Here is a 13,371-nt window from a genome sequence, read left to right on the forward strand (position 1 = left end):
TTATACTCAATTTGATACTATAATTAGGTCCTCAGTATGAGGCCTAAATTCATAGATTACATTGTCGAGTGTCTGTGTATCTGTATTATAACTGTTCCTGGTGAGCCATGCCCTTTGTCTTTCATTTAAATTGTCAATTGGGTATATAGCAGCAACCTTTTCACTTCATTTTATCGGGTCAATCTATCATATAGTAGGTCATTTTTAAGATATACATTTACTGATCGATGCCTATCTGAACACCCTATGCAATATTTATTTGGGTGGTGGAGCATTTTCAAAACAGCAGTGATAGATATGAAAGTGTGTGTGGTGTTTGTACAAGTGTATCAGCCACAGCAGTCTGTAAATAAGTGGTCTGATGCACTTATTGCAGAATGCTCTGAGGATATTATAAACCCTCCCACGGATGAACAGACAGAGGTTGATTTTGGAAGAAAAATGGTCCGGTAGAAAAACAGTAGTTTTTTAGTAGTGTGCTTTCATGTACTGTTTGCTTCAGATACGAAGACAGGGAGGCATCCAGCTGCTGGTAGACCTTTTGGATCATCGTATGAGTGACGTGCACCGTAGCGCTTGCGGTGCGTTGAGGAACTTGGTCTATGGCAAAGCCAACGACGACAACAAGATCGCACTGAAGAACTGCGGGGGCATCCCAGCCCTGGTGCGCCTCCTTCGCAAAACCACCGATGTGGAGATCAGAGAGCTGCTCACAGGTATCTCTCGCCATCTCACATCCCTAAATCTCTTAGTCTTCTATATCACAATGCATTTGTGTCATCATCCCAGTATTGTGAACGAAATGCATTTTTTAAAAAAATGCCTGATTTGTTCATAAGCTCTCTAAATTAGCTGTAGCTGAGCACAGCAACCTTTCGATGCATAGTTAATGTTCTGCTAATTAGTGACAGTTCTGGAAATTACTGACAGATAATACATGTACTGAAAGTCACACCTTTTAAGAACATTTTTCTAATGTGTGCAAAAAACAGGCATTTTTCTTAAAGCTTTGTTTAAGGATTTGTGTAAAGGTCAGTCCTCTGAAGTGGTTCTTTAAAACATGAAAGAAAACACGGCTTTATTTTTCTAGAGTAGACATTTCGTAAATGTCAAACACAAAATTAAAAAAACACTCGTGCAAGAGAGCATCCTTCACAAGGGTTTAACACGGGCAGTAATCAACACGTCCATCAACATAATAATGAAGTTCAGAGCAACAGTCAAGGCACTTAAAATTGATAGAGGCAAAATGCATCTGAGCCAAAGGGCTTCGTTTCATTAAAAATCCCTGCAGCGTTTAACCACCGTTTGCAACACGGCACAGGAAATTGTTTTTATATACAGTTTTAGCTGATTGAGGTCTTTTTTACAGACTGTCAGGCGCTTTTCAAGCAATCAGTGCTTTGAGCACCAAAGAAAATGTAGATAAAGTCTGTTAATGGCATTTACAGTTACATTTTGAAAGTACTGGAATGGCAAAGACAATTTTATATGTGTGTGTGTGTGGACAAAAGGTTGTGGACCACCTTGACCCTAAGATTTGTTTGCTTTTTAGCATCCCATTCCACATTTATTCAGTATTTGCAGTTATAATACCCTCCACTCTTCTAGAAAAATGTTCCACTAGATTTTGGAGTGTGCTTTGTCATGCTGAAATGAAGAGAAAATGTAATTCTACTGTATCCAAAGCCATCTTTTATAACTATATGCCTTCAACTTTGGGGAAGGACCATATATATAGCTGGGAAAGTCAGACGTCCAAATACTTTTGTCCTTTAAGTGTATATAAACAATTGTCCAGCATTTTAGCTTTTATTTCATTAAATTTACATCTAGATGTATTGAAAAACTAGGACTTTGCCACTTGTAGTGGCAGAATTACCCAATTTTTAGGTAAGCAAAAGTATTGGAACAGATAGACAAATATAAATAACACTTAGTAGTTGTTTGCACATCCTCTGCTCACAGCATTATGCTGGTCATTTACTGACATCACCACACTGTTGTATTATTCTTGTCCCTTAGCTTCTTTCAGTTGTTTGTTTTAGGAGTTGGAATGAGTTGAAATGCATGCATAGTTAAATTTGGGCTTTTTCTCCCTAATGTTGTGTTGGCAGCGTGTTTTCGGTCATTTCTTGCTTCATGATTAAGTTCCTCCCGATTTGATTATTTTCTCTGTGAATTAGTGGACATGTTTCTGTAGACGTCTGAATTAATTCTGCTGCTACAATCACGAGTTACATCATCTAAAAAAGACTAGTGAGCCTATTCCAAAAGCAGCCAGGCAAGCCCAAGCCATGACACTACCTCCACCATGCTTTACCAGCAAGCTCATATGTTTTGGATCTTAAGCAATATAATTTCTTTCTCCACACATTGGCAGAGGTTAATCTCAGTCCCAGAATTTTTGTAGCTCATCTCTTAAGTTTTTTGAGAATTTCAATCTGGCCTTCAGATTCTTACTGCTGATGAGTGCATTTTATGTTTTGGCCTCTATAAATCTGCTCTCAAAGTCTCTTTCAAGACCTGTTCCATATCCGGTTGTTAGTGCACCAGTTTTTCTTTTCCTTTTTCAGGACATTCCAGTTTGGTATTGGCTTTTCTCAATGCCTGTGCACTACTCTGATTGATTGTTCCTCTTTTTTTTAGCTTACAAATGGCTTGCTTTTCTCCCACTGACAGCTTTCTGTTTTTTTTATCTTGGTTTATCCATTTTAACGACAGGTGAAATTCGGGGCATAAAAACAAAGTAGTCATTTAGAGCTACTAATTGTTTAAACAGTCAGTCTAACAGGACAGACACCCAGGACACAAAGAAATGCTTGTCAGTCACATTGTCCAATTTTTTTGATCACTTGAACTATGGTGGGTTTTAAAAAAGTTGTTTACACATCTAGATTAAAAATTAAAAACAAAAAAAAAACTCGATCTTATCTCATACTAATCTTTTGTTCACAAACCCAAATACCTTGACCTTATTGTTTCAATACTCTTATGTGTGAGCTGTAAGTCTTTTATGTTGTATTGGTGAGATTGATATATTTGACTCATGGTTATTTTGGGCATGGCTATGTGCAGGCGTGCTTTGGAACTTGTCTTCATGTGATGCGTTGAAGATGCCTATAATCCAGGATGCTCTAGCTGTGCTCACCAACACCGTGATCATCCCTCACTCTGGCTGGGACTCCTCCCCACACCAGGACGAGCGCAAACTGCACCTGCACTCTTCACAAGTGCTCCGTAACGCCACCGGATGCCTCAGGTAGCATTTCAAATATGCAATACACACACGAAAGAGTAAGAGATTTGTTATCCACACAATTATAAAACTGGAATCTAAAATGGGTTGTGAAGTAAACCATTATGATATTGATGATATGATTCATACCACATAACCTCAAATATGAGCAGAAGGTACAGTATTTAATAATTCCAGCTGTAATTCAAGATACAGGACTGCATTGATTGGCTAATTGCAATAGTTGTTCTTATAGTTACCACTCATTCAGGTGTCACATGCGTATTTAACTGTCTTTATCTGAATATTGATTTACCTCAGACACTATTACAGCACTGTTACAGATGCACAAAGTGAACAAAACACACTGAGAGTTTTTTGTTTTTAATTAGATCTGTAGTTTAAATAAATCCATAGCACCAACAGAAGATTTATGTAGGCAGTGTGTAATTGGAAATCGTCTTCGCTGTGTACAGCTTTGTACTACTGCTTATCCACTAGCTTACTGGCTTAGTCATTGTTGTTCTATTAGGTGTGATTTTGGGTGTGTGTAAGCACTCTGTACATGGAGTCCCTTTTTTTTTTAAAGCTAGTGGTTTATACAGTATTGTGCCTGAGAGAAATGAACTTTGTACATCCGAGAAATGTCACTGTGTATTGAGTTCTCATTGTACATTTTACATTCGCTCAATAGTGGCTCTAATTTGCTAATGAGCTTGGTGGCCTTTAGGAAACACTGCTGCTAAATGTAATTGGTTTGACTAACTATGTTTAAGCCACATTTGATGGCTTGTCTCAGCATCGATTATGATGACAATCCATTTTCATTGTACGTACGAAAATATAAGCGATCAGTAAATTGGTGGATTGGATCAGTAGTAGGTGGTATCTGGGGTAATCCAGTTCGCCAGTTCTTCATAAGGTATGTATTTTTTTTCCATTCCATTTATAGTAACACTTTTGCAAAAGAGACTAATGTGAACTAAAATTGTGTGGTTTTTTGGTGGGTTTTCCACACCGGTCGTGCACAATCAGGAACATATAGTGCGACATCACTCAGCTGCGAGAAATAGCTCATCGTGTCCATTTTGCACTTGTCTAAACTGACCTCTATAGTGCTATAATTAAGGAATGAATAATCAGATGCACTGGATGCAGTGTTATATAATTGTATATTGTAATTGTATTCATATTGATGGGAAAAAGCTAATTGCTACTGTATGTAGTCCGGCTCCATGGCTGCCATGAAGTCTACCGCTTTAGCTGAAATCATCACAACACCCAGTGCCAGATATGGCTCATGATATCTAAATATGTAAATGTGAAATCTAAAAAAGTATAGGGTTTGGCTATTCTTTTTGATAACAAGAAGACCATTTCCATCAAACTGTCCAATTAAACCAGGTTTGAGTGTGTTAGTAGGCTAGTGGATTAGATGGTCAGTTATATTAGCCAGGTTCATGTAAACTATATGCTTTACTTTTTCTCTCTTTACATGACTAAAATTAGAGTATGCTCTGAAGGTCACCAGACACCAGCGCGGTGTTCAAGATCAGGAGGGGTGATTACTTTCAAATCAGTTTGTTGTTGCTTGATTTTTTTTTTTTAGTCAGGTTTGCTTTCAGACATCGAAGATGATGTAAAATGTACGTTTATTCCAATGTATTAATTTTTTATAAAGTTCATTGGTAAATATTTGGCTTGTTTTTATCAGAGGTGGAAAGAGTAATCAAATATTCTACTGAAGTAAAAGTACTGTTAAATCCAGGGCGTGATTTTTTTCTTCAATTTTTTTCCAATTGCAACATTTAGATTTAAATTGTTTAACTCAGTAATGGATAGGATTTAAAATAGAGTTAAGTACAATACTTTAAACAAACATAAGTACAAAAAAAAAAATTTTACGCTGTCAATCGATTATAATATTTAATCGAAATTCATCGCATGCTTGTCACGAGTTAACTCGCGAATAATCGCACCTTAATCGCACATTTTTACCTGTTCTAAATGTACCTTAAATTAATACTATCACTATTAATTAATTACTACTATTAATAGTATACTTTAGAAATACTCTAATCAACATGGGCATGGATAAATATGGATGCTTTATGCAAATGTGTGTTTATTATTAGTTACACCATCCTCAACATAGAGCATGAACACTACACATGCTTTAAAGGTCATAGATATTTTTTTAAGGAACTTGTTCATGTCTATTATACACATAAAAAAAAATAACAGAAATACCAGGTTTCTATTTTTTCTTTCTGTACACTGAACCAGTTGCTCAAACTGACAAGCTTGTTTACATTTTCAGATGACCGGGCAGCTCGTAAAAATATTCTTGTACATGTTTTAAAGTAATTATTCATTCATCCTTTCATTCATTTTCTCCCGCTTATCCGTAATTCGGGTCGCGGGGGCAGCAGTCTAAGCAGGCCCCCGCCTTCGACTGCTGCCCAATCCTCACAGCACCGTCCCTTACGGTCCCTTCTGCAGGTGGTGAGCCCACGGGAAGGCGGCCCCACGTCACTCCGACACGTCACTCTTGATATTTCCCTCGTAAGGGACCCCCGGAGCATAGAGGGTTAAGGGCCTTGCTCAAGGGCCCAAGAGTGGCAGCTCGGCGATACCGGGGCTTGAACCCCAGACCGTGTTTTAAAGTAATTATTGTGTTTTAAATGACTTAAATCGACATCAAAAGGAACTTTTGCAATGTTTCCACCCGAACTGTTTTAATCGCCGGATGTGTGCACCGCGGTGGATTTCGGTGCTTGATTTGAGACTTGGCGCATCAGTAAAACAAATGTTTATTTATTATTTTTTAGGAGGTTTTTAATAGGAAAGGATGTCGTGAATAAATGTGTGTTGGGTTGAAAGTTAGAATTTTGCCTCTTTTATATTTTTTTATAAAAATGGTCAATCGGAAATGCACGCGTGTTAATAAAATCAGTGCCGTTAAAATGAATTACTATTAACGCTTTAATTTTGACAGCCCTATAAAAATTACATTGGGAAAAAAGCGACTCAAATTCACTAATGCGAGCTGATGTCATTTGTTACTTTCCACCGCTGTTTTTTAGAGATGATCAACTACAAATGATTCTGTTCACTTAAACACAGAAAATAGTGTCTACACAATGGTTAGCATAAATGGTTTTTATTTATAAAATAAATCACATTTTTGTCTTTATTTTTGCAGCAACCTCAAGCAAAAACATTTCTAACTTCACTGAGATAAATCTTTTGCCCTCTCAGTGTTTCTTTCCCCAGATTTAGGATGTTTCATCCTCCTATGAGATCTTCTTCAAATATTGGATAGCTTGCTTGAACGCTTTTATTAGCTCACTATTGCAGCACCTGCATGCGTTAGGGGCTGTTTTGTTGTATATGAGAAGAATTCATATGCCTTATGCATATGAAATTGAGAGATATGACCAGCGGCTGGATTCCGTGTTGCTGATTTATTATTTGCGCTCACATCACAGATTTCATGTTGTACGACAGCGCTCATTAAGCAAGGCACGCGTTCTTTTGTACGTCATTCGGCACGCGCAAATCTGCATTTGTTTCTGGGCAGCTTTAATGAATAAGGGCCAATGTGATTATAGAGCTGGCACTGGGAATCAATTGGCACTCTTTCAGGCATTTTTTCGTTGTTGCTGATATATGTGGGCTGGCCAGAATAGCCTGTCTACAAAGAACAATGAGATCACAGCCAGTGCATTTGCCTGCTTGTGCATTTTTTTGTTGGGGGGGGTTATATGTTTTAGCCATATTGAGCATGACTGCATTTTTTTGATGCATGATCATTTATAATGCGGTAGGCATGTGTACTTTTTACATTCTGGCGTGTGCATAGCGTTTTCACCTATTGATGTTTCGTTTTAGTGCTCAGTTTACCAATCAGATACTTTTACACATAAATTTGTGCTTTCCTAAGCTTCTGAACAATGCAGAAACAACAAAGTCCATTAAAGACAGCTCCCATTAAGGTTTGAGGCAACTGGACAGTGGCAGAGGAAATGCAGAGTCACACTGGAAGTGAGCTGGCTGGCCCGAGCTATCCCCTAAGCTCTGTGTGCTAATTAATCTGTTTCACGGTTGACCGAGGCTCTGGGAAACCAATTGAATATTTAACAGTCGAGCGCCGCTGCCACAGCACCTGCAGGAATGGCAGGATTTTTCTAGCGCCAAAGGAATGATGATTTAGCCTTTGATTTGCCACGTGGTAGGCTGTACACTAATGAGCCCTCCAGGACCACGCACCCTCGAGATTAACAAAATATTCAGATTGCAGTAGATACCACGCATCTTTTCAATCACAGATTCCAGCACAGCAAGTTATTTTTTTTGTTTGTTTTTTTAACTGTATTGGGGCCCATCGTATATAATTTATTCCTTGTGACTTGTTGGTGTCTTGCAGCACATGAAACACTTGCTCACTGTCGGAAGAAAGGATAAAGACTTCACTGATGTTGAAAGGTAGTTGCACCAAACGCTGTTACGTGTGCTCCGCAGGAACGTGAGCTCCGCAGGAGAGGAGGCTCGGCGCAGGATGAGAGAGTGCGAGGGGCTGACGGATGCACTGCTTTACGTCATTCAGACCGCACTGGGCAGCAGCGAGATTGACAGCAAGGTCTGGAGCATTATTGTTTTTTTTTTGTTTTTTTTAACATAATTCTGAACACCAGGTACATTAATCTTCATTCAATCAATTAGTGAATCAAGATAAAAGACAGTGAGGTTGAAGCACAGATTTGACATATAATAGGCTAAACAGAAGATTCAGGATCTATTAGAGGCATAGACACAGATATATACACGTCTAGACATTATATGAACCATTTAGAGGGAGATTTGAGAGAGATACAGCCTCAATATGTTTTACTCATTCCAGTAGTAATTAGTATTGAGTGTTTGTGCATTCCTTCCTCACCATTGTATTCATAGAGTATTTCAAGAACACAATGGTAATTGGGCAGATTAAGTTGAAGGCATGTTCTTCTATTCAGTCTTCAGCTTTCTTTGCATCTTAAGAGCTCTTAAAAATTTCTGTAATACATGAGACCAAGTCAGAGAATTAGGAAAAAGCAGACTGTCAAGATATTTAAATCCCCAAAAGCAATTCAAAGTCTCTTCCATTGCTTTGTCCTGCATCAATGCTCAGCAGAATAGGATTAGCTCTCAATCTAATAAAAAAAACTATTAACAACATTGTTGCAGTAAAACATCGGTTTTGCAAATGTCTGAAAAAACTTTAGTTTGTACTAAAAATTCAATAATTTGTTAACCATCACGTCAGTCATCAAGTCAAATCGGCTTTATTGTCATTTCAGCCGTATACAGTGCAGTACAGCAAACAACATAAATCAACAAAAGGAACACAGAAGTACACATGACTTTAAACTAACAAAACAAAGTGCACATGTGCAACATTTAGTGCAAAAAAGGAGAGGGGGTTTTATTTAAAAATAAAACAGACAAGAGACAACCTGAGACAAGTAAAAACAGTTACACAGTAGTGCAGAGCAGTACAGTAGGTTGTGCAAGAAGGATTGTCCATAGACAGTATGAAGGTTGTGTGCAAAAAAGGTTGTGCAAAAATACAGTACAGAAGGTTGTGCAAAAATAATTGGCCATATGCATCAAAGAAGATCGGTTGCAAGCCTCAGAAAATGCTAATTCCAGCCTGGTCGTCATCTTTTTATCCTGGATTTCTTTCTTCTTTGTGTCATTTTTTTTCTAAAAGACTGTTGAGAACTGCGTGTGCATCCTGAGGAACCTGTCCTATCGGCTAGCAGCAGAGACGTCTCAGGGGCAGCAGCTGGGCTCAGACGAGCTGGACGGGGTGCTATGCACCGACGCCAGCGGGAAGGACGCCGAGAGCTCTGGCTGCTGGGGCAAGAAGAAGAAGAAAAAGAAGAGCCACGATCAGGTGGGCCACAGGCACGAGCACCACAGCTGCTAGCAATTAGCGCCACTTAGCAGCGCTGCCATTCAGGCAGCCTGCGTCGCCAATCAACCCTCTTCCAGTAGATAATTACTTACTTTAGAGAGCTGATTTCATTTAGGCTCTGAAAACAGTAGCAATAGTGGGGCCATTGGCCGCATTCTCCCGCAGCCACTAGGGTTCAGCGGGAAGCTCCAAGGTTGCATTATCTTCTAGCCCGGTGGCTTTTAAATTAAATTGCCAAACGCAAACGCATTTGAAGTGATTTACTGTGCTGCACAAGCAAATCTGAGAATGTGATGATGCAGCAGCTGCCTTACGGTACACCTGTTGCAGCTAACTTCGAATGGTTTTGGAAAATCTTTTTTCGCTTTCTGTTTACTACTTTCTATCAATAAGGCACTGAAGTTGCTGTTCTTCTCTAGGGTAGTTTATATAAATCGAGGGTTTAATGAGGTCCGCTCTTCCTGTGCTCTCAGTGGGACGGCGTCGGTCCTTTTCCAGACTCCGGCGATCCTCCAAAGGGGCTGCAGATGCTCTGGCACCCGTCCATTGTGAAGCCGTACCTCACGCTGCTGTCAGAGTGCTCTAACCCGGACACGCTTGAGGGGGCTGCAGGGGCTCTACAGAATCTGGCAGCAGGCAGCTGGAAGGTAGGCCCCACCCCGAAGCCAGTGAGTAATGCCACCCTCTCAAAACCACAGCCACACTGGGTCAACTTGCACTCCTATCGACACAAACACATTCGCATAACTTGAGCTATGCCTTCGCGGTGCTCCAACACGCATCCTAGCCTTCCAGCCTTCTTTCTGTATATTTAATATTATCTTCTTTTCAGCTAAGTTAAAACTACTGTTATATAAAAACTATGCTAGCAGTTAAAATTTCGCTTATTCACTTATACTCGCTAGCCACTTGGGAAACAGAATTGGCTGCGCTCCTGCTCATTCTCACAATTCTTCAATCAGCCAATCCTGTGGCAGCAGCACAATGCCTAAAATCACAAAAGTTGAGAGGAAAGTTCACGCACAGCACTATAGAGTTTACACAGAATCCTATAGAGCTTCAGTTCTGCTGGTGGAAACATCTTGTTGATGAAAATGGTCAGAGGAAAATGATCGGAATGTTTTATTTCTTACAAGAAGGCCACAGTTAGTTACATAAACACTCTTTACAGCCACGATGAGCCGAAAAGCATTTCAGATTTTTTGGTGAACGATCCCATTAAGCTAAAAATTATTTTATTGGCTGTAACAGGGAAGAGAGCCTCATACACATAAAACCTTTAACTAGCCTTGTGCTGTTGTCACTCATCCTCCTCAACGGTTAATGCGTAGTGCATTTTGAGATGCTTTTTTAGCACACCGCAGCTGGGAAAAGTGATTATTCGAGTTGCAGGTACAGCCACAGCTCGAACCAGTCTGGCCTCTCTGCCATCAACTGTTTCTGCCGCTCACCGTATACGCTTAGTTTTTACAACATGCTGCATGATCCCTGGAAACTAGTGTGTGGGTAAAAATCCCTGAAGATCACCGGTTTTATGGAAAACTCAAAACAGCATTTCTGGCGGCAAAAAAACCTCCCCAAAAAACGTGCCATTGAGATCACATTTTAATGTGAACTATAAACTGTTTTTGACCTGGATGTGCATGATTTTACATACTGCTACCACATGATTAGCTGAGTGAATAAATAAATGAATGTGCAGGTTGTTGGATTAAAATGGCTTGCAATTTTATATATAAATACAGAAGCTTTTTTAGTCTAAGAATATTTCAGGAGGGAACAGGAAGCAGTTCAAATAAATATTTCACATTTGCATATTTATTTGAAACTGAAAGGCTAATGTAGCTAAGACATAATGGAATCATATATATAATATATATACCGTATTTTTTGGACTATAAGCCGCTACTTTTTTCCCACATTTTGAACGGAATCGGGAGAAAAGAATTGTTTTTTTTTAACGCACGACGATGCCAAAAGATAAACTCTAAAGAAAAATAGTTGTGAAAGGAAGGAGAAAGACAGTGAACAATGACTTTCTTGGTAGGCTACTGTTTAGATACAAGCCGTTGTAACGCGTTGAGTCTGGGTGAAGGGAGAGCTCACTAACTCCAGTTGCAACACAAATCATATAAGCACAGACAGGTTTCCAAAACTCGTTCTTTTTGTTTTTCTTGGCAACAGCGTTATGGGTTAGTCAAAGAAACTTAGAAATGAGCATCAGAAAATAATAAGGACATAATCCTCGTCTTGAACACATGCAGTAATAGCGGAAAAATGCAGTGCCAGGCTATTCCCAAAATACCGCTATGCTCCTAAAGGAAGCGCAACATATTTCACTCGTTACACCGTGTGTAACGTGTCTTTCGTTAAAGCCTGTGTAAAGTTCATTATAGACAGGTGCGGCTTATTTATGTTCAATATAAAAATATTTGTAAAATTCAGTGGGTGCGGCTTATATATGTCCGGAAATTACGGAATATATAAAAGCCTAAACTATCATGCACACACTAAAGAGGATCTGCTGTTTGAGTGGCTCGTAAAATGCCTTTTTTTCCCCCAACTGTGTGTTTTGTAGTGGTCAGTGTATATCCGGGCAGCTGTAAGAAAAGAGAAGGGCCTTCCAATCCTGGTGGAGCTGCTGAGAATCGATAACGACCGCGTGGTGTGTGCCGTGGCCACGGCACTCAGGAACATGGCTTTGGATGTGAGGAACAAAGAGCTCATCGGTACGTTTAGGCATTGAAGAGCTGAATACTTTCGACATTTTGTAGTTGATTGTTCGAAGGGTGAATCGTGCACTCATACAATAACGGTTCTTTGTACCACATTCATTGTATTTTCTAATTACTTTTGCTCTGTGGATTGTAATATCTGTGAGAGTGCTCTGTGTGTGTGTGTGTGTGTGTGTGTGTGTGTGTGTGTGTGTGTGTGTGTGTGTGTGTGTGCATAGCAAGTAATCTCTGTTATTTAATAAATCCAGCAGGCAATCTTGGTTATTTAATAATCGTATTCTAGCATAAGAGGTGCCACGTTATTGTTAGAAATGTTGCAGCAACAGACAATTATCGATCTTAGCAATGGTTTGGGTGCCGAGGTGCGCCTCGGCGTCTCCATGGCAACCAGTCAGTCTGGTCTCGGTCTAAGGCAGAGGCATGTGTGTCATGTGAGAAATAAAGAGCTCTGAAAGCATGCTGAAGTGGAGGAGCCTCTCCTGAAGTATTCCATTACTTAGTATGCAGAAATAATAACGTTATGAAGCACTTTGGTGCACTCCGGAACATAATTGGCTCATAAACACATGAAAATGTTTCACATGATGTTAATACTGTTAATCGCATGGTTGTGCCTCTGCAGTCTGAAAGGACTTAAGAGCAAATGTGGAACTATTCGGACTTGAATTGTTGAAACGTGTCTCGGGAAAACACAGATTGTACACACCCACCTCCTCAAACGGTCTCTGTTCCATCTGCCTATAAACCTCCCTCTCTCTTCCTGCTCCCCCTGAAGGCAAGTACGCCATGAGAGACCTGGTCCACCGCCTTCCAGGAGGCAACAATAACAGCAGTGGTGGTGGCGTGGGAAAGAGCATGTCCGACGACACCATCACAGCCATCTGCTGCGCTCTTCACGAGGTCATTACCAAGAACATGGAAAACGCCAAGGCCTTACGTGACGCTGGAGGCATTGAGAAGCTTATTGGCATTGCACGTAGCAAGGGAGATAAGTATGTATCAGAGCTGCCTCACAGATCATGTACATACAGCACACAAGGGACATTTTGCATGCATTTTCATACAAAGGCTTATAGAGAACCAAAAAAACTTATCAGAGCAGCTATTGGAGTTATTATACATATCTTGATATACAGAATGCTTGAACAGGCTATTTGTTATGAGTGTTTTCTTAAAAGGGCTTTTAAATAAAATATTACTTTAATGCTAGCTACAGATTTAATGTCTTCTCTAGTCTGTAACTCGCCCACGGTGCTTTTCTCATTGCAAGGTGCTGTCTTATCTCCAGCTCGAATCGTTATGGAGAAGTGCCTGGTAATTCGTTCGCCTCTGGCAGAGATGTTAACATGCGAGACCAATGAGAGCGTGCTGTTCCATCATTTGCTTTAAGAATTCCAATAGATTTTTTTCTTTATAGGAAGGAAAATTACTTTTTA

General features: G+C 39.8%; 1 protein-coding gene across 6 annotated transcripts in view; it reads left to right on the forward strand.

The window, feature by feature from the left end:
• The window catches only part of ctnnd2b (catenin (cadherin-associated protein), delta 2b), an 82,178-nt gene that overhangs the window by 60,783 nt on the left and 8,024 nt on the right, over window positions 1–13,371 (forward strand). For 3 of the 6 annotated variants that reach the window (XM_083541970.1, XM_083541973.1, XM_083541971.1), the window contains 7 exons: window positions 503–716; window positions 3,079–3,262; window positions 7,763–7,880; window positions 8,994–9,179; window positions 9,674–9,868; window positions 11,779–11,929; window positions 12,711–12,927. In XM_083541970.1, coding sequence (XP_083398096.1) covers window positions 503–716; window positions 3,079–3,262; window positions 7,763–7,880; window positions 8,994–9,179; window positions 9,674–9,868; window positions 11,779–11,929; window positions 12,711–12,927 — 1,265 coding nt within the window. The remainder of the gene's footprint in view (window positions 1–502; window positions 717–3,078; window positions 3,263–7,762; window positions 7,881–8,993; window positions 9,180–9,673; window positions 9,869–11,778; window positions 11,930–12,710; window positions 12,928–13,371) is intronic. The other 3 variants (XM_083541972.1, XM_083541974.1, XM_083541975.1) reach the window with 1 other exon arrangement.

The sequence above is a fragment of the Silurus aristotelis genome (genome assembly GCF_946808225.1).
Source record: "Silurus aristotelis genome assembly, chromosome: 5".
Taxonomy (NCBI): Eukaryota; Metazoa; Chordata; class Actinopteri; order Siluriformes; family Siluridae; genus Silurus; species Silurus aristotelis.